The sequence below is a fragment of the Tympanuchus pallidicinctus genome, unplaced genomic scaffold (genome assembly GCF_026119805.1).
Source record: "Tympanuchus pallidicinctus isolate F22 unplaced genomic scaffold, pur_lepc_1.0 scaffold12, whole genome shotgun sequence".
Classification (NCBI taxonomy): Eukaryota; Metazoa; Chordata; class Aves; order Galliformes; family Phasianidae; genus Tympanuchus; species Tympanuchus pallidicinctus.
Window position 1 is genome coordinate 2,276,018 of NW_026294637.1, and position 22,353 is coordinate 2,298,370.

A 22,353-nucleotide genomic window follows, 5' to 3' on the forward strand; every position below is an offset into this window, starting at 1 on the left:
ATTAATTGTCATTATATTTGCATTGTGGTTTCAAGCAAGATATGTAGGGATTGTTCTTCTGTTTCTGCAGATGCTTTTGACAGAGAGTATAAAATGGCCTATGATCGTCTGACAGCTAATCAAGTGAAGAATACACATAACTGTGATAGACCACCAAGTACTGGAGTGATGGAATGCAGAAAGATCTTTGGAGAACCATATCTTTAAATGTACCTAGATGAAAAGCAGTGACATACCTGTGTAAAATAACCACTTCGGTCAAAAGGAACATCTCAGTCTTCAGTGTTTGAGAATGTATGTACGAATGTACCACAGCAGCAGGCCTTGGAAAAATGGGGCTTGTCTACAACTGTGGCAATAGACAGAGTGAGAAACGGGCCAAATATTATTTCCTTGTCCCTAGCCTTTATGCAAATCAGTGTATAGAAAGGAAGAATCTAAAGAGAATTGTCTAACTTAGGACAACATATTACATTTCCCTTATTAAAATATATATATAAAACAGGTGGGCAGAAACAATGCACTGAAACTAACCCGAGCTAAGTAAATTCTTCAGAATTTATTGTTTACATAGAATATTCATGATGTTATGAAGAGCATACAAAGTTGTATTATACATATTTTAAATTGTTTATAGTAAGTTGATATTTTTTTATTTTTTTTAATTACTGGAGTGAATTTTAAATGGACTTTGCTGCATAAGCAATACATTGCTTATTTGTTTTGCAGGACACTGCTATTTATAGTAACTTGTGCAGTTACTTTTGAAGAGTGATTTGTTTTTTAAAGCAGAGTAGAAAACGTAAACCTTCACCTAGACAGTATGCTAGATACAGGATTTCTCTCATGCACACGTGGAAAACGTATTACCACAGCAATCAGCAGGAAGGTATGGTGAAAAGCTCTACTAACACTGATATATCTCTGTAAAACGCTCTGTAGGAATCTCTTCCTCTCCCATTTCCCTCACTCCCTGCTTCGTAGAGAGTCTGTAGCATATTGAAGAGTCCAACAGATGATTTTAAGGTGTCAGTGCATCTCAGCAGTTGACGTTTGCTACGTGACCTCATTACGGATGTTATACAAAACAAGTGACAGCATTCAAGTTCTTCATAAAAATGCAGTATCTTGGTGGATGTGTTTGAAACACATTAAATCTGGTGAGCGCATAATGCTAATCCAAAGCTTTTAACTTTTCTGAAGTAGGTAAAACAACCTTGCTACAGGGAAAATGCGGGGAGTGTAACTTAGTGAGGCATATTGTGAATAGTAAGATGTAATTTGAATGTCTCGTCTTTGTTTCACAGCAAAACAGCTTTTTTGTTTCTCAATGAAGAACAACACTATGTCAGTCCTTGTGGTGCAGTCATGGCTTTTGGAGTGCATTTTCTTGTTTGAGAATGTTCGAAAAACATTTCACTCTTAGTCACATAGCAGCTCCACACTAGAAAGCAGGCTACATTGATAATATCAGAAGTCCTATATGGGGGTGGGAAAAAAGCCATTGAATCCTATAAATGCCCTAACCAAATTAAGCAAGGCTTTAACAAACACCTTGTTTTCTTTAGTCTTCATGGTTCCCCGATTCTTATCGGTTGTTCCCTTTGTAATGCTTCTAAATATCCACTTGTTCCATTACATTATAGGCTTTATGTGTCTGCTTACCAGCAGAATCTTTTTTAGAAAAATCTTTTTAGTTTGCAAGCGTAGTAAAACAGCAATATTAGGTAGCTAGAAAGGAGATGAACTTTAAAGTTCACATTTACTAAATAAATAGTGAGCCTCTTAGAGGCTTAAATGAGAAGTAGTGCTACTGTACTGCTCTCTGTAACCTCTTCCCAGTCCGCTGTAAAACAGTAATACAATGCTGTCCTAAGGATAAAGGATTTAAAGTTTTTAGAGCTGCAGGTATATGCTGATGCTAATTGCAAGATGCATCTTCATGTAAACACGATCTTGCTGGATACAACTGTCACTGGGTAATTCCTCTTGTCTGTCCTGCTGCTAACTGTGTAGCTGAGGGTTTTGGGTTTTGAAGTTTCCCTCACTCTGATGTGGAGCTAGCAATGTTACACTTAGCAACATTTTTCATGTTTAATTTATTTTAACAGTTTGTGAAGCTCTCATTCATGCTGTCACACTTGTAAAATATTCCTCATGCATGAGCCATTGCTACTCTTTCACCCAAGTACACTGTAAATTCTATCAGTGTAGGGTGAACATGTACCCGCTTCGTTCTTCTTAACTATTGTGAAAAATAGCAGATTATTTTATAACATATTCATCATAAGTACCTGTTAGTGTGCATGTATGCTCTGCTCTGTACAGTATCTACACTGTATTTACCAAGTAAAAGTAGTGTATATAGATTCATACCTATTTGTGATGTGTACAGCGTAGTGCTCCAAGCTCTTTGCAGTTCTGTTTCCCACATCATTCACCACCTGGGGCGGCCACTGTTTTGTAGGACCTTCAAGCCATGAAGGAAGGCAAGTGCTTTTTCCAGAGCTGCTGTTTTGTGTTAGAGGTACTGAGCTATGAAGCAAGCTTCACACTTTCTATTTCAGTCTGGCAGGAGCAGCTGAGCCTTGTCTCTAACAGCCCCTCGTGTCACAGGATGTTACGCTGCGTGCGCCTGCGCAGGGATAGATGCAACACTTGTAATTTGGCCCACATCCTCCCTTTAGTCCCAGCTTAGTTTTAAGTATTTCCAACAGTCTTTAAGGTTTATAAAGCCAACCAGTTTGCCACTTCATTCAGATGTCAGCAGTCCTGTCAGTATTATCAGAAGAGTCTATACGTGAAGAGGACTTGTATGTGCGTCATTAGAACAATCTTGCATCTTCAGAGTGGCACTCCCAAAGCATTGCTTTATTTGGGTGTGCTTTTTAAATTAGCATATCATGTAGTGTTCCATCAAGTGAAATCATTATACTGAATGAATTGCTTTATACAGTCTGTTGCAAGTCAGTCCCATGTAGAAACATTATCAGAAGATGTAGCTGGAGTAGTATTACACCCTAAGGGGGAAGTTATCCTCGTTCATGTCATAATGATGTTCAAAATGCAGGCCATGAGTGGATAATTTTTAGGCCTCGTACAGTTCAACATTGAAACAGTTTACAAATCTCACTGTCCTTTATTAGAAAAGCAATTTGAGTATATTTTCCAATACAGCAAAGATGGATAAATATTTGAGACATATTTTCAATTTAAAATTTTGTATGAACTGAATTTTCTCCTTTTGTGTACAAAATAATGCTTCTGTCAGAACCTTAAACAAAGGTTTTACATTTGCAGTGCAATATATATTTTGCTTTACTTATGGTTCCACTGGAATAAGTATTGGAGATGAAATAGTGAAATGTGAATAGAAATGGTGCTGTTCCTCTGACACTGCTGGTTCCCATTTTGAGGCAGTTTGCTGTTGGCACACTTACAGCCTGATGGATTAGACTTCCACTGACCAGTTAAGCAATTTGTACCCCAAGGAAGAGGCAATTGCTGCATATGAAATCTTCATATGCAAAACGGGAGATGCAAGTAGTAATAATAGAGAAGGGGATTTCTGGATAGTATTTCACTGCAATTTGAAAATGGTACTTTGTTAGTCTGCAAGCAGCACTTTTAAATGAATGGTTGTAGATTTGTAAATATGTAATGTTTAATTTTTATTTACCAAAAATACAGTATGTTGTACGTTTGCTTCGGTTTGTAGTTCCTTTAAAATATGCAAGTCAGTGTTCACAACGTCAAAATTTTTTTGTCTCATCCAAAAGAGTTTTACAGTGAGTCAATAAAAATCTTAAAATCTTTCTGGTTATTTTCATTAACGTTTTATTAGCTGGATTAGAATGACAGAAGTGTCTGCAGCTCAGCTACATTCTTTGCTGGCAGGAGGCATTTTTAACAATAAACATTTCGGGTTTGTCGATTGTTGATGTGGCATTTTCCATAGTGACCATCTAGAAGACAGTGCTAACAGCAAGAGTTAGTGCTGGAAAGAGTGGTGTGCGAGCTTCAGAGATGAGCCAACTCTTCTTTACCTCCCTCTTGTAGCATGTCTGGTTTCTGGTTTAGCTTTTACAAGTGGCACCATTCTAAGGGAGATCCACTCGTTCTCTTTACATGTCAATCCAAGTAATATGCTAGCATTAGTTGTGCTTACTGATGATACTGCATGAGATCACAATTTGAACTCTATCTGTATGCCTTCTTTTAGGACTGCTGTGCAACTCTCAAATCCTGTTGTCATCTGCATGCTGAAATAGCTTTTACTGCTTTGCTTGTTCCTTGAAAGGCTCAGTGTTATGTCTCCAGTAGTCTTAAGAGGACCAGCAAGAAGGACCCCTTCAGGTGTGCATCACATGTTTTGTATTCACTGTCTCAGATGTACGTGTAGAGTCTCAGTTGTTTTATCAGATGCTTTATTGTGGCTTTCACTGAAAGGATGAAAATGACCTCTGCAGAAGGAAGTAATGACAAAGTAGCTACAAGCCTCAGGAACTGTTGTGCTCTGAAGCACTTACTGCTTTTATACAATTTGAGGGAATTCACTTCTGAGATGGAGAATGTGTCCATACAGGTCTTTGGAGCAGAACAGTTCTGTAAGGGCAAGCCATGAAGGTGTGATTCTGTTCCCACCAACTAAAGATCATTGATCTCAGTGAGTTTGAGCAGTTGATTGCATAAATCTGTGTGATCCTGAAAGTATTACTAAAATGTGTATAAAGGTTCTATGCTTAAAATCAGTTCCACTAACATAAGCTCAGCCACACTGAACACCTAATGTATCTGTATCATACCATTACAGGAATGCCTGAAGCTGCACAGTGTTTGGTACTGGCCCCTTCAGTGCCTGATCTTTTTCTTTTCCTAAGGAAAAACAGCAACAGTAGAAGCAGACAAACCACTCGAGATTATTTTATTTTAAGTATGTCAAAGATACTTTAATCTCAGGAAGTTGGTTATAACTTGGGTTGCTACCTTGAACTGCTTTTGATTTTTAGATGTATGCCTTAACACACATTGGAGCACCCAGATGTCACACAGATACGGGGCATGATATTATCCTGTCTTCTAACATCACACTGATGATCAAAAATACAAAGTAGAGAGCAAACATAGTGAGCCCTAGTATTTTGTTCATTTTCCATTTACATAAAGCAATTGAGATGATAACAAATAGAAGCATGAGAAAAAGCAGAACGATAGCACAAAACAAACCATTACTACTGACTGCAACAGGACTGAATCCGTTGAAGACTGAATATAGAAACCAAGGAACTGGCAAACTGCAAGAAAAGGAAAAGTAATTGAAATAAATGCTTGAAGGCAGTTCATTTTCTGCATTATAAATAAGCAATTTTTCTAAACTCTTACAGGAAAAAATGCATAGCTGCATTCAGTGTAACTCAGCATAAATCTAAAATTGATGTTGTTGGTGTGGAAAAATCGCATTTGGATAATGCTTGTACTATCATAATGTGATACAATAGTCTAGAAGGGTTTTCAAAATAATAACTGTGAATTAAGTGTCTCAGTACGCTCTCATAAAGGAGAAGGTTCTGATGCTTTATTGATGAAAGATACAGGTGCAGATACAGAGCCTTGGCTGCAGAGAATCTGAATGCCTCTGAGTGACCGGATGAGTATTCAGCCTGTAAATCTTCAGTGTTGGCCTAAGAGGAATAGTATTTTGTCCCAGAAAATCAGTTTCCTGTTGACTCAGAACTTAGGGAAGACGATAGTGCCGTTTCATACTGTGCACTGTTATTTTAAGCTGTAGAACAATGCCTTGAATGAGGTGCAACTTCATATTCATTCTGCACTGGGTTGCTAAAATCTATCTTTCCTGGTTTGGTTAAATTTTCTAAAAAGAAATATGTGTAACTGGTGGTCTGACTGTCCTTCAGTTAGGTGCAGATGAAATGAAATTAACTGAAACATTTCTTCAGTTTAAAAACCGTGTTTTGTCTTTTGGAAGAACTGCATCTTTCAGCATGGAACTAATACTCACCCAACAGTGATATCGAAGATATTGCTGCCTACAGAACTGGAGACAGCCATGTCACCTAAGCCTTTCCGTGCAACAATGACACTGGTGATAAGGTCAGGGATCGACGTTCCTGCTGCCAGTATGGTTAACCCCATAATTTCCTCTGATATCCCAATTGTTTCACCAACCTAATAGAACAGCAACAGAGTAAATTAGGGCTGTTCATTTTGGAGCACAGAATGCAGTCTCACTGCCTTCTAGGTTTTGTGCCATATTCAAATTGAAATATTTTTCATTCCCTTAGCCCTTTTCATTTGTGGTAGCATGTTGTGTACGATGAAAAACTACATTTAAGTTAGTTAAGTTAGATTGTTAACCTCAGATTTGTTCCATATGATACGTCACAGTGATCATCTGATCACAGTTTTACCAAGGCCAAGCAAGGTGAAGTCAGTTACAGCCTAACACGTTCTTGTGTCCTACATTTGCCTCTTCTGCATGTATTTCATTTTTCCTTTTGCAAATTTAACATCAGCTCTGCATGGAAAATCTTAGCAATTAACTATGTTGTGGATGTGCAATGAGCCACTTGATACGAAGTGTGGGTCTGAATCTACAAGGTACAAACTTCTATTGCCGGGGCTCCAAGTGCATATTAAGGCAGTTGGAGTTGAAATTACTTCACAGCTTCTAGAACCTGTGTTATCCTGGAACTGTAATTAGGTAAGGGGTAATTTTGTTCCACATAGATTCATTTATCAATTGAAAGTATTAAGGTAAATTTTGATGGCACTTTTCCTTTCACTGATGTGCAACTTCCCTTAGAAGTTTTTCGAAGAAAACCTTTTGTCAAATCAAAAAGAGTGAAACTGAGAATTCCCTTTTGGATTCTGACAAAAAGTTTCTACTGTTTTGATGGATGACTGCAGCTGCAATTCATCACGTAAAATGCCCCAGCGACAATCCGCTCCTTGTCTTAACATCTACTTGTTCTGAAATGATCTTGTTTGCAGACAGAAAAGAAATCCCTCACCTGATGAGCCCACCACACCATGAGGTAAGAGAATGCTGCAATCCAGATGATGGACCCGAAAAATGTGATGACAAAGAATTTTTTTGAATCCTGTTAAAATCAAGTTTGAAAACAAAAACATGAAGTTTCAGGAAGGTTAACAATCCTCGATGAAAACTGTTCACATGGAGTGCTGTAATCAACTGTTTGATATAGAACTTGGTCTTTGTGGGTTTTTTGACCACTTTATTAGATGACCAACTGTTGCTAGTTGTTAATTACTTTAATTAAGTCTCTGGAACTATGCTACAGCTGGGGCTTCTTTTCTACTCTCTGCAGCATTAACAGTAATTAATGTATGAGACTCTTGACGTGGAAAAACAGAATGGGGGATTCTTACTAAGTAGTCTTTAGCTCAAATATGAGCTAAAGATACAAATATGGTAGCAGAAGAAAAATGGATTCTTACTGGGTTTCTGACATCAGGTATCGTGCTCCACAGAGGGAAGACAATGGGAAAGAGGAAGAGGTAAATTGCTTGTTTTTTCCTGGTTTCTGGCCATTCAAGAGATAATGGTTCATCGTTTTCTTCATCATCTGTGCTGTCATCATCACTGTCATCCTCACTGTCAGAGCTGCTGTCTTCTGAGTTATCACTGTCTGAAGGGGGCTGTAGGTCAGGAAAAAAAAAAAAAAGCAATATGCTTCACTCTCACAAGGAGCTGTGCAGCACTTATTCCCCATGACCGTACTGTGGCTGAGGGCAGCCAGAGCCCGCATCTTGTTACTCTGGCACAAAATCCAGGTCTACCCTATTTTGGTGCAGGTGCCTGTCTTGTGATCCTGTTAACTATTTTGTATAAGTCAACTAGAATGAACTCTTAAAGTTTTAACACTAGTAGAAGATTGGCTGTCTTTGACAATCTTTCCTCATCAAAACAACCACATTACAGAATTGGAAGGGGGGATGAGGGAAATAAAGCACAAAAACATGCTGATGACCAGACTGACTCGCTTTCCCTTGTCCTGGAGTTGCCTTCTGACCTCATTGGAGTCAACTGAGGAGAAAATATTATACAGGAACAGCTGGTGTCATGTTTTAGGCCAAGGTTGTCTTCGGTCATAAGCCTGAACCTCTAAAACAACTCCTTATGTTACTTCATCACTACACACACAGTCTACTTAAAGTTGCTAATTATGAGAAACATGCTGGGTTTTACCCCAGAAGCCCTGAACTCTTATTGCCTATGATCCATTATTTAATACCTGCCCATCCTGTGGTGTGTTCTCCTTCTGTTTGTCTTTGCTGGGTTCAGAGTCACTGGCAGGAGTTACCTGGATGGGCTTCTGTGGTGCCTGCTTCTCTTCTGCAAAAAGGAGTAAGAAGGGGCAGTGATTTTAGTCATGTTAGCATGATCACCTTTATCTGCGGGTGAGTTAGTTTGCGCCAGAAACACGAAATACTTCATGTTAAGCCTAGGCCAATGGCTGATGCTTTCTGTGTGTCATCCTTGCCTATTGTGAATCACTGTTCTTAAAAGGAGGTAGAAGCTGGTCCACCTGCTGTCGGTGGTCTTAGGAGCATCGAGGTATTGGTCTGAAACTGCTCTAAGAGGCACATACGCAGTAACAGGGGAATGCTAATTATCTGATCTCTGCCTGGTTGTTATTGGCTTCGGTCTGGATTCTGAAGCCTTTAGTAGAGCTGTTCTCTAAAGCCAGAAGGATATAAAGCTTTACTCCCCTTTGTTTCTAGTAGAGCACAGCCCTCTCCAGGGAACACTTTGAGGCTTCTGAGAAACGACAGCTATGTGCTACCAGACGTTAATCCCCAGTCATCTGATACATACTCAAATGCAAATAGAGAAGTACTGATGCATACAGGAAAAAATCTGCAATGTTCTCTGGGCTGTTCTCATGTTAACCTGTGTTAGTCACATTATCCTCAGAATTCTACCTGGTTGGGGAATTACAGGGTATTTTATGCTGAGCTGGGTAAGTTGATCCAGTGTCTCTCACAACTCCAGTAAGGAGCAAGTTTAGAGGGAGTTTTTCAGAAACATTTTTTCATGTGTGTTTGGGATTTCTGGAGCAAGGTCTTACAAGAGTAGACATGGAATACTTTCAGCCAAAGTGGCAGCACCTATTGATGATGCACAGCCCTGTCCGTGCGCCAGATAGTTCTGTGGAAGGTGTCAAAGAATGGAAGTTCATGGTCAATGAAGTCAATGTGGTGTCAGTAGTCTGCATGAGAATTTGTTTCTTAATATTTCCTCAAGTTTGTTTTCACTCTCATGGGTGATGCTCAGTGTTGTTAGGTACACAGGTGACTCATTGCAGCAGTGTGCTTGTGGAGGTGGGACCTTCCACACAACTGTTATTGTTTGCTTTTTCTTTTTCCAAATCACCAACAGCACAGGTCTGTGGTGTAGCATAGGCCAGCTGCTGCCTCCAAACTACTCAAAGTCTGTCTATCAGCTGTGAAATAGTAAGAACTATTCAAAGGGAGGATGTACAGGCACTAAAGGTGGTTTTAGAGAATATCAGTGTGGCTTTTCTCTGAGGAGGAATCTTCTGTACTGTTCTGCAGCTGTGCCAAATTTCTAGGCTAAAAGGAAAGTACTTTGGTTTAAAGAACACATCTACCAAAGATGAGCAGCACAGCAACTTCCAAGTACTTTCTGTTTGAATTCTACCCCAAGAGCTACTTGTCCTGTAGGAATGGCTTTTACTGCCCACTGTTATTGTATATTGATTGATTTCTGCTGCATTATTACAGCAGCCACCTGTGACCAGCAATAACAGAAAAATCTGTGTCATACTGTAGTATTTCTTTGCCAGCCCCTGGGTGCTCAATGCTGTGAATGCGTGGGATTTCACTGCAAAACAAAGCAAATGATATTGACTTTTCTTGCACTCACCTTCTGGTTTTGTTCCTTGCCCAGCCTGAGAGTCAGTCTTGACCTTGGCTATATTACTCAGGATTTCAACCCTGTCTTTAAATTTTGCTGTGAATGAGAAAGATGCATTGTCAGCTATGGGAGAACAGGAGCAGTTTTGATGCAATATCATTTTGTTCCTAAAGGACAGCTGATTTTGTTCATGCTAGATTACGTGCAAACTAAAAATGGATACCTTCTTTGTGCCACATGGCTTTACTGTGCTGCTGCTGATGACCTGATTGTGAGGAAAATGGAAAACCTTCTATCTTCTTCATGATATTTCAAGGTATATGTGAATGTCATCCCTGCCAGTGAGACTCTCCAGAACTTAATCTGAGTTTATGGTATCCGGTTTCAAGGCAGTCCAGGCTATCCTGAAAAGGACCGACTGAATGGTCGTCTTCACCGGTGCTGTGTCCCACTCTGTATTTCTGGCCCTGATGAGGACTTTTCCTGCTGCAGCCAATGCTGCGCTCAGCTGAGCTGCTTTATTATAGTTTTACAAGGAACTCTGAAACTGTCTCTGTGTTTACCTGTGCAGCCTGCTGTAGGGAGCCTGCTTTGCAGAGGAGTTGGACTCGATGTTTTCTACAGGTTCCTTTCAACTCCTACAATTCTGTGAATCTGTGATTCTGTCTCTATAGTTTGATGTTGCACTCAAGTGTCTAAATTCCTACTCTTGCTGAAAATGAGCCAGTCCCCAGCTCAGAGGAAAGCTTTGCTTTGCTCTGAGCTTTATCCTCTTCTCAGCTGCCTGCCCAGTGACCGAGCAGATGGAAGCAGATGGTCACAGGTTTTGTGTGTGGATGTGGCCACCAGAAATCGGCTGTGTTCTGCCTCACTTGTGCATGGGGCTGTAAATTAATTTCCTTTGGAAGTTTTATTGCATTGACTTAATCTCCTGCACTGTTTACTGGGCAACCAGAATGTGCTGTTGTTGCTTGCCTCAAGGGCATGGCTCTGTCACTTTATTCACCACTGTGAGATGGAGCTCATAGAAATAGCAGCTCTAAGCCATGTGGGCAGGTCAAGTTCTGAGCTGAACCTTGTGGAAAAACAGTGGATTTCAGACATGTCCAATAATTGTTCCTGGCTCTGACATTAAGGTCTCTGGAGATGAGTCCTAGTCTGGTGCGATTCCCATTATCATCTGAGAAGCATTTTTCCGTAGGTGAGTGGCTGGAGAGGGGAAATAAGCTTTCCTCCTAGGAAAAGCTGCTGGGACTGAGGAGCCCAGCTCTCCCTTCCACTTGCTACTCTTGAAGCCTATAGAGGGGATGTGAAGCTTTGTTTTCCCCCTCCTACTGCTGCTAAGCACGAGCACTCTCACCTACACAAGGCAGTGAGGTGACTCTGCTTGCAGAGTCCTTGAACTGCTGGCCCCCACTCCTCTATTCAGCTTTTCCTAGGAGCTGCCACAAAAGCTCCTGTCAAGGTCAGAGTGGTCAGGCCCAGCCTGCAGATTACACAAACCCCAGCTGCTGGTTCCTGCCCTCACCTGGGCACAGGCTGTGAGCACCGACCCAAGCAGAGCCTGTGACCCTCCATGTTAGGGATAAACAGCTTAGGCCCAGGGCGCTATCCAGTTCTCATCAGATCAGCCTCATTTAAAAAGGTGTTAATGCCTCTGACACACATCTGTGCAGGATGTATTGAAACTGGAGGAAGAGATGGCTGTAAGCCGCCAGATCTGCAGGTCAGCTTGGCAGAGGGGTAGCTGTCAGCTCAGCTCCTGCCAGTGTTGGGGATTAGCTCAGCCGAGCAGGGCAGCATGCTACTGCAACAACCATGGGTCCTGTCGTGGCCAAGCACTTGTTTTTGAGGGCAGTGCCCGTGGTCCTGTGGGCTGTGTGTGTGTCAGTGCAGTCACTTGGCTTGACTTCAACACTGGGTATTGTCAGCTTCCAGGAACTTGCACAGGGGGATGTCTCTTTGAGTTCCATGAAGTTTGCACTGTGTGCTTCCCAGTCCACTCAGCTGCTGCACCAGTGGGTCTCCAGCTGTCTTTTTGTTGCTGTCTTTTTCTTACTGCTTTTTAAGCATTCATTCTGCTGGAAACTCTACCAGCTGGTCTGAGAGTGCCTTGCACAGGGCATGCCTACATCCAGAAACACTGAGATGGCCCTCAGGCAAGCTTACTCCAAGAAACAACTGCATCCAGGCTGTGCTTGGCGTTGCAGGTGAGCTTCTGCCTTGGGTCCAGCTCTGGTATTTAGCTCATTCTTTGGTTCTGGTATTTAGCCCATCAGGACTAACTTACACTATGAGCAATGGGGAGAATTTTTTAAAATATGACCTAAACCTGAGGGATACGAGAGATCTGCTATCCTGAAAGTGCAAGTAAAAAGGATCTCATGATTATTTTTGGTCCTTTTCTCCTTCTTAACACAAGTGATTGATTGCTAAAGATGCAACTGCGGCTGCCTGACTGCCTCCTGTCTTTGAGCTGAGCTCTGGCCTGCAGCACTGCTTGCTGCTTTATTCTGGTCTGATTTCCAAAATTAATAGCTCTTTAACTGGGACATAGTGATAGAGCAGCTGTGATAACCTTGCTGCTGGATCCTTTGCCTTCATATAAAAGTAAAATCAGATTTGTCCCCTGTCTGTATGACTAGAGCACAAAGAATAACCTCATGGTAAAACATGGGGTTCAGAAATGATTCCTTGGTCTTCCAAAAATCCTTGCTGCTTTTAACTCCTCAGCAGTTCCCTCTGGTGTCTAGCTTGGGAGATCTTGAAAAGGCCTCATACTGTGCTTCTACACAGCGTCTGAGAAAGTGAGGAAAAGTCTGAAGTTGCTAGAAGTTCCTCATTTTAAGAAAGGTAGTGTGAAAAGATGGGCTTCTGCCAAAAATACACTTCAGAATGCAGTGTAAGTGTTCAAACTTCTAAAGCACCTGGTCAGTTAAAATGCCTCGTCTCCTCCAGACACAGAAAAAGACTTAAATTATGATCCTTTCTTAATACTAAATAAATAAAAATCAAACATTAATTAATCCATTGTTCAAGTGAGAAATTTTGTTTCAGAAGGGGTGTTGAACCAGGAACAGCGAAACAAAGTTTATATTTCAGACTTTACTTCATCTCTAAGATCCTCGACTCTAAGTTGGTTTGGCAGGCCTGGTGCTGTCAGTCTGACACAAACTTTAGAGCTCTGGCTGCTTTGAAGCAGCTTCTGTGCAGCTGAAGTACAAGGCAACTGCAGCATAAGGAAGGAAGCTCCCCGGAGATCCTACCTGCACTAGGTTAAGTCAGGAACTGCTGAGAGATAGTTGGCAATCTTTTGTAGTGTTCTTTAGTGTAGCCTCTAAGTGCATGATGCTATAGGCTTTGGCAAGAAGCAACAAGGATCCTTGAGGATACAGACTTCTTTGGGGTTGTTTTTATGCTGCAACCTAATTACAGATAGTGCTATGTGCTGCAAAAAGAAGGACTTTATGGGTGGGAACCAGTTGTCCTGAGGATATTGAAGGGCAGCAGTGATATTAAATCCAAGGCTGGGTTTGCAGCTGTAAAACGCCTTGGTAGGCTCACATCCTTTTCAGTTACCTTGGGGAAATCTCTTCATCTTTTTGGCAGGGATCCTCAAAGCACTTCAGTGGCTCAGTCAGAACTGATTCTTTTTCTCCAGACTACCTTTTCTTTAGTTCTGAATCTACCAGGGCAAGGAGCGTCTCCTGCACAATACAAAGTACCTGGAACTCTGGGTCTTTGATTTCAAGTGCTGTGCTGTTGTAATATCAATAATTTTCTTCACAATTATCTTTTCCAAGGAGCTGTTTCTGCTCCAGCAGTGCTGAGTAGAGCAGGCACGCACCCAGAGCAGAGGTTAACTCTGTGTCATTATTATAGCAAAGAGTCTAAGGAATAACAACCTTCTGGAGAGACTGAAAGCCATCCTCACTGTTGCCCTTAGACTTGCCTAAGTGTATAAGATCACACTCCCATCTAGTGGCTGCGGCACACAGACAGGAACTCAAAGTCTGCCTGGATAAAAGCAAAGGCGAAGCTCTCCTTTAAAGACAGCATCCCAGCCGCCCCTCAGTCACAGTTATCCATTCTTACAGACTGTGGTAACGAAAAGCCCCCACCATGTGCTCTGTGCTGAGCTGCTTGGGGCAGCGCTGTGGTTCTCTCCTTGGCCTGGGCCCGAAGGATTCCTGCTGGGAGTCACACAAAACTGAGGACACCAGCCTGTACCAAGGCATGAAAGAAGGATGAGGAGTCAGAAGTTCTCTTGGTGGCAGCAGTCCCTCAGGTCTGGCACTGCATGATGCTGAATCAAGTGGCAAGTCTCTCATAGATTTCTGGTTTTATCCATGTGCTGATACAATATACAATGTGTTGATACAATATTCTGTGGGGAGCAGGAAGCACTACAGCAAACCCTGATGAATTTAGCTCTTGTTAGGCTATGGTTAGTAATTTGATGGGTGCTATTACTAAAAGTTTGTCGAAGGGAACACTTACTTGTCTTGTTGTCCTTATAAAACCTCTTTAGTTCCCTCAATCAGTTTGTGCTACTGGGATTTTGATCTGGAGAGTCCTTTTTGTAACCTCACTGATAGACATGAGAGGTGTTTATCTGCTTAGCTTCAATCTCCCTTTGAATGGACAAATGATAATCTCTTTAGAACAAGTAGGGCAGTGGAGGGGCAAGGCATGTGCTGAGCTAGGAAGGAAAAATCTAAAAAAAAAAAAGCTTCTCTTTTTCATTTTTAAACTTTCTTTAGAATTTCTTGGAAAGTGAAACAAGGCAGAGTATTAGAAAACTGTGTTCAAAGGCACACACATCTCTGGAGATGTGGCTTCCTGCAACCTGGACTGTTTAGAAGGTATGAAATAGTCCTGAGCTCCAGCCTTTAGGCCCTGTGGAGTTGGCCCACTGCCTTCAAAGTACTGTGAGTAACAACACAGGATGGTTTGGATTGGTTGGAAAGGACTTTAAAGATCACCCAGTTCCATTCTCTGTTCTGAGGGCAAGGATACCTTTCACTTACCTTTGGTCAAATACTGGAACAGGCTTCTTACAGAGGTGGGCAATGCCCCATGCCTGTCAGCATTCAAGAGATGTTTGGACAGTGCCCTCGTTGATATGCTTTGACTTCTGGCTAGCCCTGAAGAAATTATTCAGTTGGACCAGATGATCTTTAAAGGTTCCTTCCACCTGAACTACTCTATTCTATTCTACTTAATCACATTCTGAAACAGGGTACAGTTTGCTATGGCAGTGATAATGCAATGTGGTGTTGCAAGTGGGCATTTAGAAGTCCTCAGAAGTGGAGTCCTTCCAAAGTCCAGAAGTCCTCCAAGTCACACACAAGTTACTTTAACCATCATAATTGGAACCTGCTGTGTGTTTTAAATTTCACCTGGGATTTTAATCACCATCCGAAAGATAATTTTTCAAGGTTTTGACTACTTTTTCCTCTTCTTCAGGTTTATGCCTTGTGAGGGACTTGTGTACAGCTGAGGAAATGCACAGGTAAGGGGCTCCTCCCATGTGAATTTCCCAATTTTAAATGAGGCTGATATGTTGAGCCAACCCTTTCCTGAAGGGCTGTCAGATGGAAAGCCCTGATAGAAAGCCGATTCCACCTCTCTATGTTCAGTGATGCTGCCTTCCACCAGCGAAAGACATGCCTCCATTAAGCTGCTCTGTGATAGAGGCTCTAAGATGAAGCCCCTCACAGGTGGAGCATTCACTCACCTCCTGCCAGGGGGTCCAGTGTGTGGATCATGAGTTGGAAGATGGTGCTGCGCATTTGAGAGTTGTGCAGGGAGGCCGAGCTGCTGCCTCGCTGTAAGGCTGTTGTTGGCTATGGAAAGGTACAATGCAACAATCAGTAGCCATTTCCTCCTCCAAGCATCTTCACTGTTGGTTCCCTCTGCACAGGGGATGCATTCATGCAGAGGCTGATCTCCCCAGTGCACCTTGGATTTCAGATACCTGCATGCAGGTTCTCAGGATGGCTGTCGGTACCAGCTGCTCATAGCAAGATACATGCTCCTGAGATAATGGGCCAGGCTGTCCTTTGATGCAGTGAGTTTTCACTGACTCAGCATCAGTACAATGTTATGATTGTAATAAAGTATGCAGTGATTTTAGTCATAATTAATAGTAATAATTGATAATAATAGATTTGTATGCTGCTCCAAGGTACACTACAGTGGTTTCAAATGTCCTAACTTAAATTGAAGGCTCTCAAGCTCTATTTTTACTGTCAATACTACAGTCCTAATGGGCTTTTGACTGAACATTAATTAGTACAGGTAGGTTAAATGCACAGAGGAACAAATAGCATCCCCATGAGGAAGCTAACACCTGTTTTGTTATGTACATGTGCAGCCAATGGATCACTGAATGCAGTGACTGGCCAGCCAAGGAAGGACAAAGTGGCAGGAATTCAATCAGGAGCAGAGCAGAGCAATTGGCTCTCTTGCTATAGGGAAGAACAGACACTACCTCTGCCCTGAGAGCCTGGGAGGAAAATCAGCCATGAAAGCAGGTAAGAAAAGCTATGATCTGAATTCTCCTCTGTCTGTTTCACCCTGTTTAAAATGTAGTACTAACAGCACTCTGCTAGTCAATTACCACTTGGGCAGTCTGTCTCTTAGTTGTTTTAAAATTCCTTTGAGGACCCAACTCAGCCAGGTGTCTTCTTAATCAAACTGTGAGTACTGTGCCAAGAACTGCTGGTTCTCTGCATGAAATAGGATTTAGTCCAGGTTTCTTGACACAGAAGACAACACTGTTGTTCAAAGCCTGACACAGGGAGGGGTTCAAAATATGACTTATTATCCTGGCTAAGTTGCCTAGACCTACCTGCAGCTTCTTCCCATCTGCTGGCGTTGTTCCATCCTCTGCAGCTGCCACACTGCTTTTCTGTGTGTAAAAAAGAATGAAAGCCTTTGAATGCCATTACCACTTCACCTGCTCTTTTGGGATCTATGGGGCTCTTCAGACTAATGCCTGAATTGAAGGTGGCACAATCAAAAGAAACGACTATGCACGAACACTACTGAAAGTGCCAAAGCTGTGTGCTTTCCCTAAACCAACACAGCCTCTGAGGGAAGTGGGATTCTGCCTGCAACCACTCAGTGAGGATGTAGCTATCCAGAAACAGAAATGTTCCTCTACCTCCTGTTCCTTGTAGATGTACACAGCCACAGATTTCATCCCCAGACATCTGCATCCTGACTTATCTTCTCTCAAAGGCAGAGTGAAAACAGAAAGATGTGTTGTCTTCTAGTGATTAGCATCACTTTCCATAAAAGCACTTTATTTTCTCCAGGGGTTATTTCCAGCAGCAGTATGTCATGCCATTATATCCTAATGTGAATTCTTTGTAGGCTTAAAAGGCAAGAATTTTGTTTTTTCTTTGAGTCTAAAGGGATGGGCTTACGTCTTTAGGATTGGTGATAGACAGTGGTGCAGCACGGCTGTGGGCTTTAAGGACTCCAAGCCATGAACCCTGGCTGAAAGGCAGACTAACAGGAGGGGAAAAAAGACTCTTAATTTTGTGTGCCTTCAATTATCTTTACCACTTTTCCTTCCTCTCCTTAATTCGTTAAATTATATGAAGAGAGTGCCAAGACCAGAAGGGACAAAACATGTTTGAATGCCAGTGAGACACATCTGAACGGTAAAGCGTGCCAGTGCCAGAGAACAGCTTTACATCTAACAGTCTGCTCCACATCTGGCAGTAGTACAGCCAAGAGAATTAAGTGGCAGCAGGAGAAGGAGGAACGGCTGAGGGGGAGGAATTGAACAGGCAGATTCAGATTCCAAGTGCTCTGGCCCACATGTCCTGACCAGATCTACCAGATTGAAAGGGTAACTGGCTCTGGCAACAGCCTTCAGATGCTGTCCTTTTGTAGGCAATCGTGTCTTCCTTCAAAAGATGGTGAGCAAAGGGCCCTGGTCTCAAACTTTGAGAAAGTAATTACAGCCACAGACCTTCTTGTCTGTGCACCAGGAGCATAAAGAATTGTGTCTCTGACACAGCTGTGGTTAATACATAGAAACAGGACTTGGGCATTTCGATCCTGTGACTGAATGCTGACTGGGAGCAGTGGCAATGGCTGTGGAAGGCTGCCAGATCCCTTTCTCTGCTGCAGACTGGTAACAAGTGATACCACCAGCATCACAGTAACACACCTGAACTCAAAATGGGAAAAGAGTTTCTTCCACCATCCCTCATCCACAAGAGGCTTGGAGATTGCCCATTACAGAAGCCTTTTTTTTTTTTCTCCTGTTTGAGTATTGTCCAATCATGTTTTCAGACTGACTTGTTCCTGAAAGTGTGTATGTGTCCTTTTTAATTCCTTCATAACCACTAAGTGAGCAAAATCTCATGTCTGTGTTTGGAAGATGCTAAATGACCCGAACACATATGTTTAATAATTCCTAGGGCATTTAGTAGTGTTCTCTCTAATTGATTAGAATCTCTATTGTCTAGATTGTATTTCCTTCATTTTATATGATAATTATTAGCCAGTGTCTACATCCTGAGGACTTGAGTATGCACTTTGTGAAGAAGATGCAGTCTGTTTTTTTTGTGATTTATGATAGGATTAATTATTTCCAACTTGCCCTTTGAACAATAAGGACACCAACCTTTCGCATATGCTCTGCTGATGCTGCCTGCACAGCATTTAGCTTCTTGCTCAGCTCCTCCTTCACCCATTGCTCTAGAGACACGTTGTGTTTCATGGTGAACACATATGTGGCATAGGCAGTCAGTAAAAGGAGGCTTTCCCACCAATCAATGACACTGTCTAGGAAAAACAGGATGAGCATCAGTAAGTCTACAATGTAGAATGAGATGTCTCTAAATAAAGGCCACCATGTCAGGTGTAGTATCTCCCTTGAGAAGAGGGCACAGGTGCCAATGACAAAGAGGATATTAAACACCGCTGAGCCCACAATGGTACCGATGCCCACATTGCTGTGTGAGATGAAGACACCTATGAGGGAGGTGAAGAGTTCTGGTGCGGATCCACCTGCTGCCATGAAGGTGGCTCCAGCCACGTCTTCAGAGATCTGCAACTTCTCTGTGATCACTCCCAAAGCAGGGACAAAATACTCATCACACACTATGGCCAAGGCCACAAATACATACATCATGCCAAAGATGTGAAGTACAACCCACCCTTGCCTCCGTTCTTCCACACTGAATAGGTCCTGGGGATATTCTCCTTTGGATTCATACACGGGCTTTTCACCTGGGTAGCTTTCACTGACGTTTTCTCGCTGTGTTGTATCCTCTGCTGCGGCGATGGGCACAGTTGGCTCAGGATCAATATACACACAGTGCCTTATTTTGGGTGCTGCTGTGACATTGCTGGTTTTGGAAGTCTTGTTGCGGGAAGGCTCCCTGGAGGTCACTTTCACAGGGTCCTCGTGTTGGTGTGCAGTGAGAAGTGCTGGAATGGCAGAGGGGCTGAATTGGAGCTGATAGACAGAGAGGAGGGACACTGTGGCAAGGAAGAAAAAGATTCGGTTCCGTTGTAGCCGTCTTCTCCGTGGTAAATGCATTTCCTAAAGGTTCAAAAATCAGAAAGACTGAAGACTTCTCTTGATCAGCAGCTTGCCCTTATAGCCACCATTGGAGCTTCTAACTGATCTTAAGCATCAGGAGTGAAACTGGGTGATATGAAGTGTAGAATCCTGTAAAGGAAGATCTAGCATTTAAAAACAAACAAAAACTGCAACTTCCCATCATTATCTTGCAGAGTGATTTTCTATTTCTCCATAAATGGAAATGGGATTCAGTTCAAATAATCTCAACTCTAAGTTCAGGCTTTTGTTTTTTCATTTTTTTAATGATGGGAGGCTATAAGGCTGAGATGGTCCAATCTGAGCTGAATTCTGATTCCACCTAATGATCACATCCAGCAGCTATTAAGGTTAGTGTTTTCAGTGGAATCACTGGTAATTCTGTAATGCTGATAATCGGATGAACTTTATGCAGGAGGGAGGATAAGGCTTCTGTTAAGGAGCCTACTTGTACTCAAAATTGCCAGAAATGAAGAAGCTCTGAAGATGAGCCTATGCTGTAAAACTTCCTACCAAACAGACCAGTTATTCACCTCAGTAACCTCAACAGGTGGATGGAAACTGTTTGCTACTACCCAGTTATGCTGCTCTCTGGCTCTCCAGACTTGCACTCCCACAAACCAAGCAAATTGTGAGCTTTCCTCTTCCAGTTGGAAGAGAGCAAGAGGAAGGCTTGGTTCTAGTAATACTCAGAGTGCTGTGCATTCATGTTGTTTCTATGACTACATCTTTTCGAGCCCTTCTGTAGAAGCAGAACTGGCAAAGTGGAATTATAATCATACCTTTTATTAGGGGATAATTAGCATATCTTGCATAACTATTTGAACAGCATTTTGAAAGAGACAAATTATAAATGCTAGTGATAGAGCCTAGATCTGTGATAGTACAGAGGCAGTGGGGTGGACGGAATTTACCCTTCAGCACTGCTTTGATTTTTTACCTTAGAATTTCACTCTTCATGGATTATTTTTTTTTCCCTAGAGTGGTAATGTTGTTATCCTTCAGCTGGATGTGAATCGAAGTTTTGTAAGCCATTCTCAGGAAAGCTTTTCATGCAAATCAGTTCTCACTTACCCTCTTGCATAACACTCAGTGAAGTAATCAGCCTAAATTTCTTGCAAGACAGGCATTATTATCTTCTTTTAAATAGGGAGGATCACTAAGGCAATAGTAATTGAGGGTCATGGGAGTATCTAGATAAATAGATCACATAAGCTTTGCTTTTGATATGCAAAAAATACATTAACGTGCATATTGCAGAGTTGTGTAATACAGTATTCACCACAAATTGAGCATTGATACAGAGTAACCTTCCATAAATAAAATGGAAGAGTGAAAAGAAAGACGCACAGAGAACGGGAGACTTGTGAATGCATCCCCCTGTTTAAACCTTCTTCAAAGACTATAACCAAAGGTAGGATGAACTGTTAAGAGCTCCCCAGCCTTTCAGCGCTATCTGACCGTCAGCCTTGTGGATAAAGCACTTTGTTTTTGAACTATATTGTCTCCTACAGGTCAGCTCCCAGTCAGCTCTTTTCTCACTGGTTGGACTGTCTCAGTCAAAAAGATCTCAAGCAATCCTACAGACCTCCATGGCTTACCTTCCAGAGATGCTGTCCAAGAAGATGAGGAATACCAGCAGTTGAATGGAATTCTGGAAGCTTTCTTGTCACTTAACATTGGGAGATGTTGATGCAGAGAGAGGCAGATGAAAATGATCCCATTTTCGCTGTGCTTCTGCTAGCAGAGTGGTGAGGGGGGTCAGGTGTGAAGGACATATTAGTGGAGGAATAGCCAATCCACTTTAATACCTCCAGTCTCTAAGAAGATTAAGGAGTATTGTATAGATTTGGATCTATATCTGAAGCCAGTATCTTCGTCTACTACTACAGATTATTCTCAGTATGAGGGCAGGAGCTTATTTCCATTACAAACTATAATATAAAAGCATCAACTCTGAGATATGTACCATTAGCTATGGACAGGAGCAGGCCACTGCTTGGATAATTCACATTGCTCCTTCGTGTGCTGCAGTAGTTGCTTCAAGACAACTTGCACACAGCTTTGCTCTGACAGGCTGGACGAGCATTTCTGCTGAGGCCACTTTTGCTGGCACAGTCGTGCTCCTTGCCAAAGACTTCATGGTCATATAGCTCCAATCAGTACATTTATTGCAGGGGAACTGGAAAACGCAGAGAAGCAAGCTGTTTTCTGAACAGCAGCAGTACACTCAGACTTTGCAATAGATGTCACTGATACCTCATCCTTACTCTGTATTTTCTGGAATGGAAGAAGGAGGTCCCTGAGCCCCGGGGATGCTTTTTTCATAACCTATTCTCTATACACAGCTATCTTTTTTAATCGTTGCAGTACTCTTCCACAGTACTGGCATCAAATTATAGATGGTTCCTGATTTACTGATGAAGATACTATTATTCCAATTGTGCCAAATGCCTTGAGTTTCTGGTGCAGCTCAGGCACCATATGCTGCTTACAGGACTCCTAGTGGGCCATGTTCCTATGGCTGCTTCTTTCCCCTTGGTTATTTTCTCCTCCTATTGCACTTATTTATTCATGTTTATTGGGGAATTCTTCTTGGAGAGGACTACTGAAACCAGCACTTACAAATTATGTTGAGCTTCACAAGTCCTTATTGCAGGTTGCTTTCTGCAATCGATGTATTTGATGAAGGTTTGTTGTTTTGTTTTGTTTTTTTAGGGGGAAAAAAGCTTCTGGATGAGTGCATTTAAGGTTTTGGTCACTTCTTTGATCCATTTTGCCACCTGTAACATGTGCTGCAGCAGGGCTTTCTAATCTTCCCTGAAGTTCACTGTGAAGT

The 22,353-nt window shown here is 42.0% G+C and overlaps 2 protein-coding genes and 1 long non-coding RNA gene across 6 annotated transcripts in view; 2 read left to right on the forward strand and 1 right to left on the reverse strand.

The window, feature by feature from the left end:
- The window catches only part of DENND4A (DENN domain containing 4A), a 54,504-nt gene extending 50,689 nt beyond the window's left edge, over positions 1 to 3,815 (forward strand). For all 4 annotated transcript variants that reach the window (XM_052672464.1, XM_052672463.1, XM_052672466.1 and 1 more), the window contains one exon: positions 71 to 3,815. In XM_052672464.1, coding sequence (XP_052528424.1) covers positions 71 to 207 — 137 coding nt within the window. In that variant the 3' untranslated portion in view covers positions 208 to 3,815. The remainder of the gene's footprint in view (positions 1 to 70) is intronic.
- A 1,208-nt stretch (positions 3,816 to 5,023) lies between these two features.
- Positions 5,024 to 19,493, reverse strand: SLC24A1 (solute carrier family 24 member 1). Its single transcript, XM_052672481.1, is given in 9 exon segments — positions 5,024 to 5,294; positions 6,020 to 6,186; positions 7,032 to 7,121; positions 7,480 to 7,680; positions 8,277 to 8,377; positions 9,926 to 10,018; positions 15,663 to 15,771; positions 16,779 to 16,838; positions 18,573 to 19,493. Coding segments are annotated over 9 exon segments (1,992 nt in total). The 3' UTR covers positions 5,024 to 5,044.
- LOC128075590 (uncharacterized) lies at positions 14,690 to 21,867 on the forward strand. Its single transcript, XR_008203909.1, has 4 exons — positions 14,690 to 14,853; positions 15,392 to 15,437; positions 16,302 to 16,461; positions 21,029 to 21,867. It is a non-coding gene; the product is annotated as an uncharacterized LOC128075590 (long non-coding RNA).
- The last annotated feature ends 486 nt before the right edge of the window (positions 21,868 to 22,353 follow it).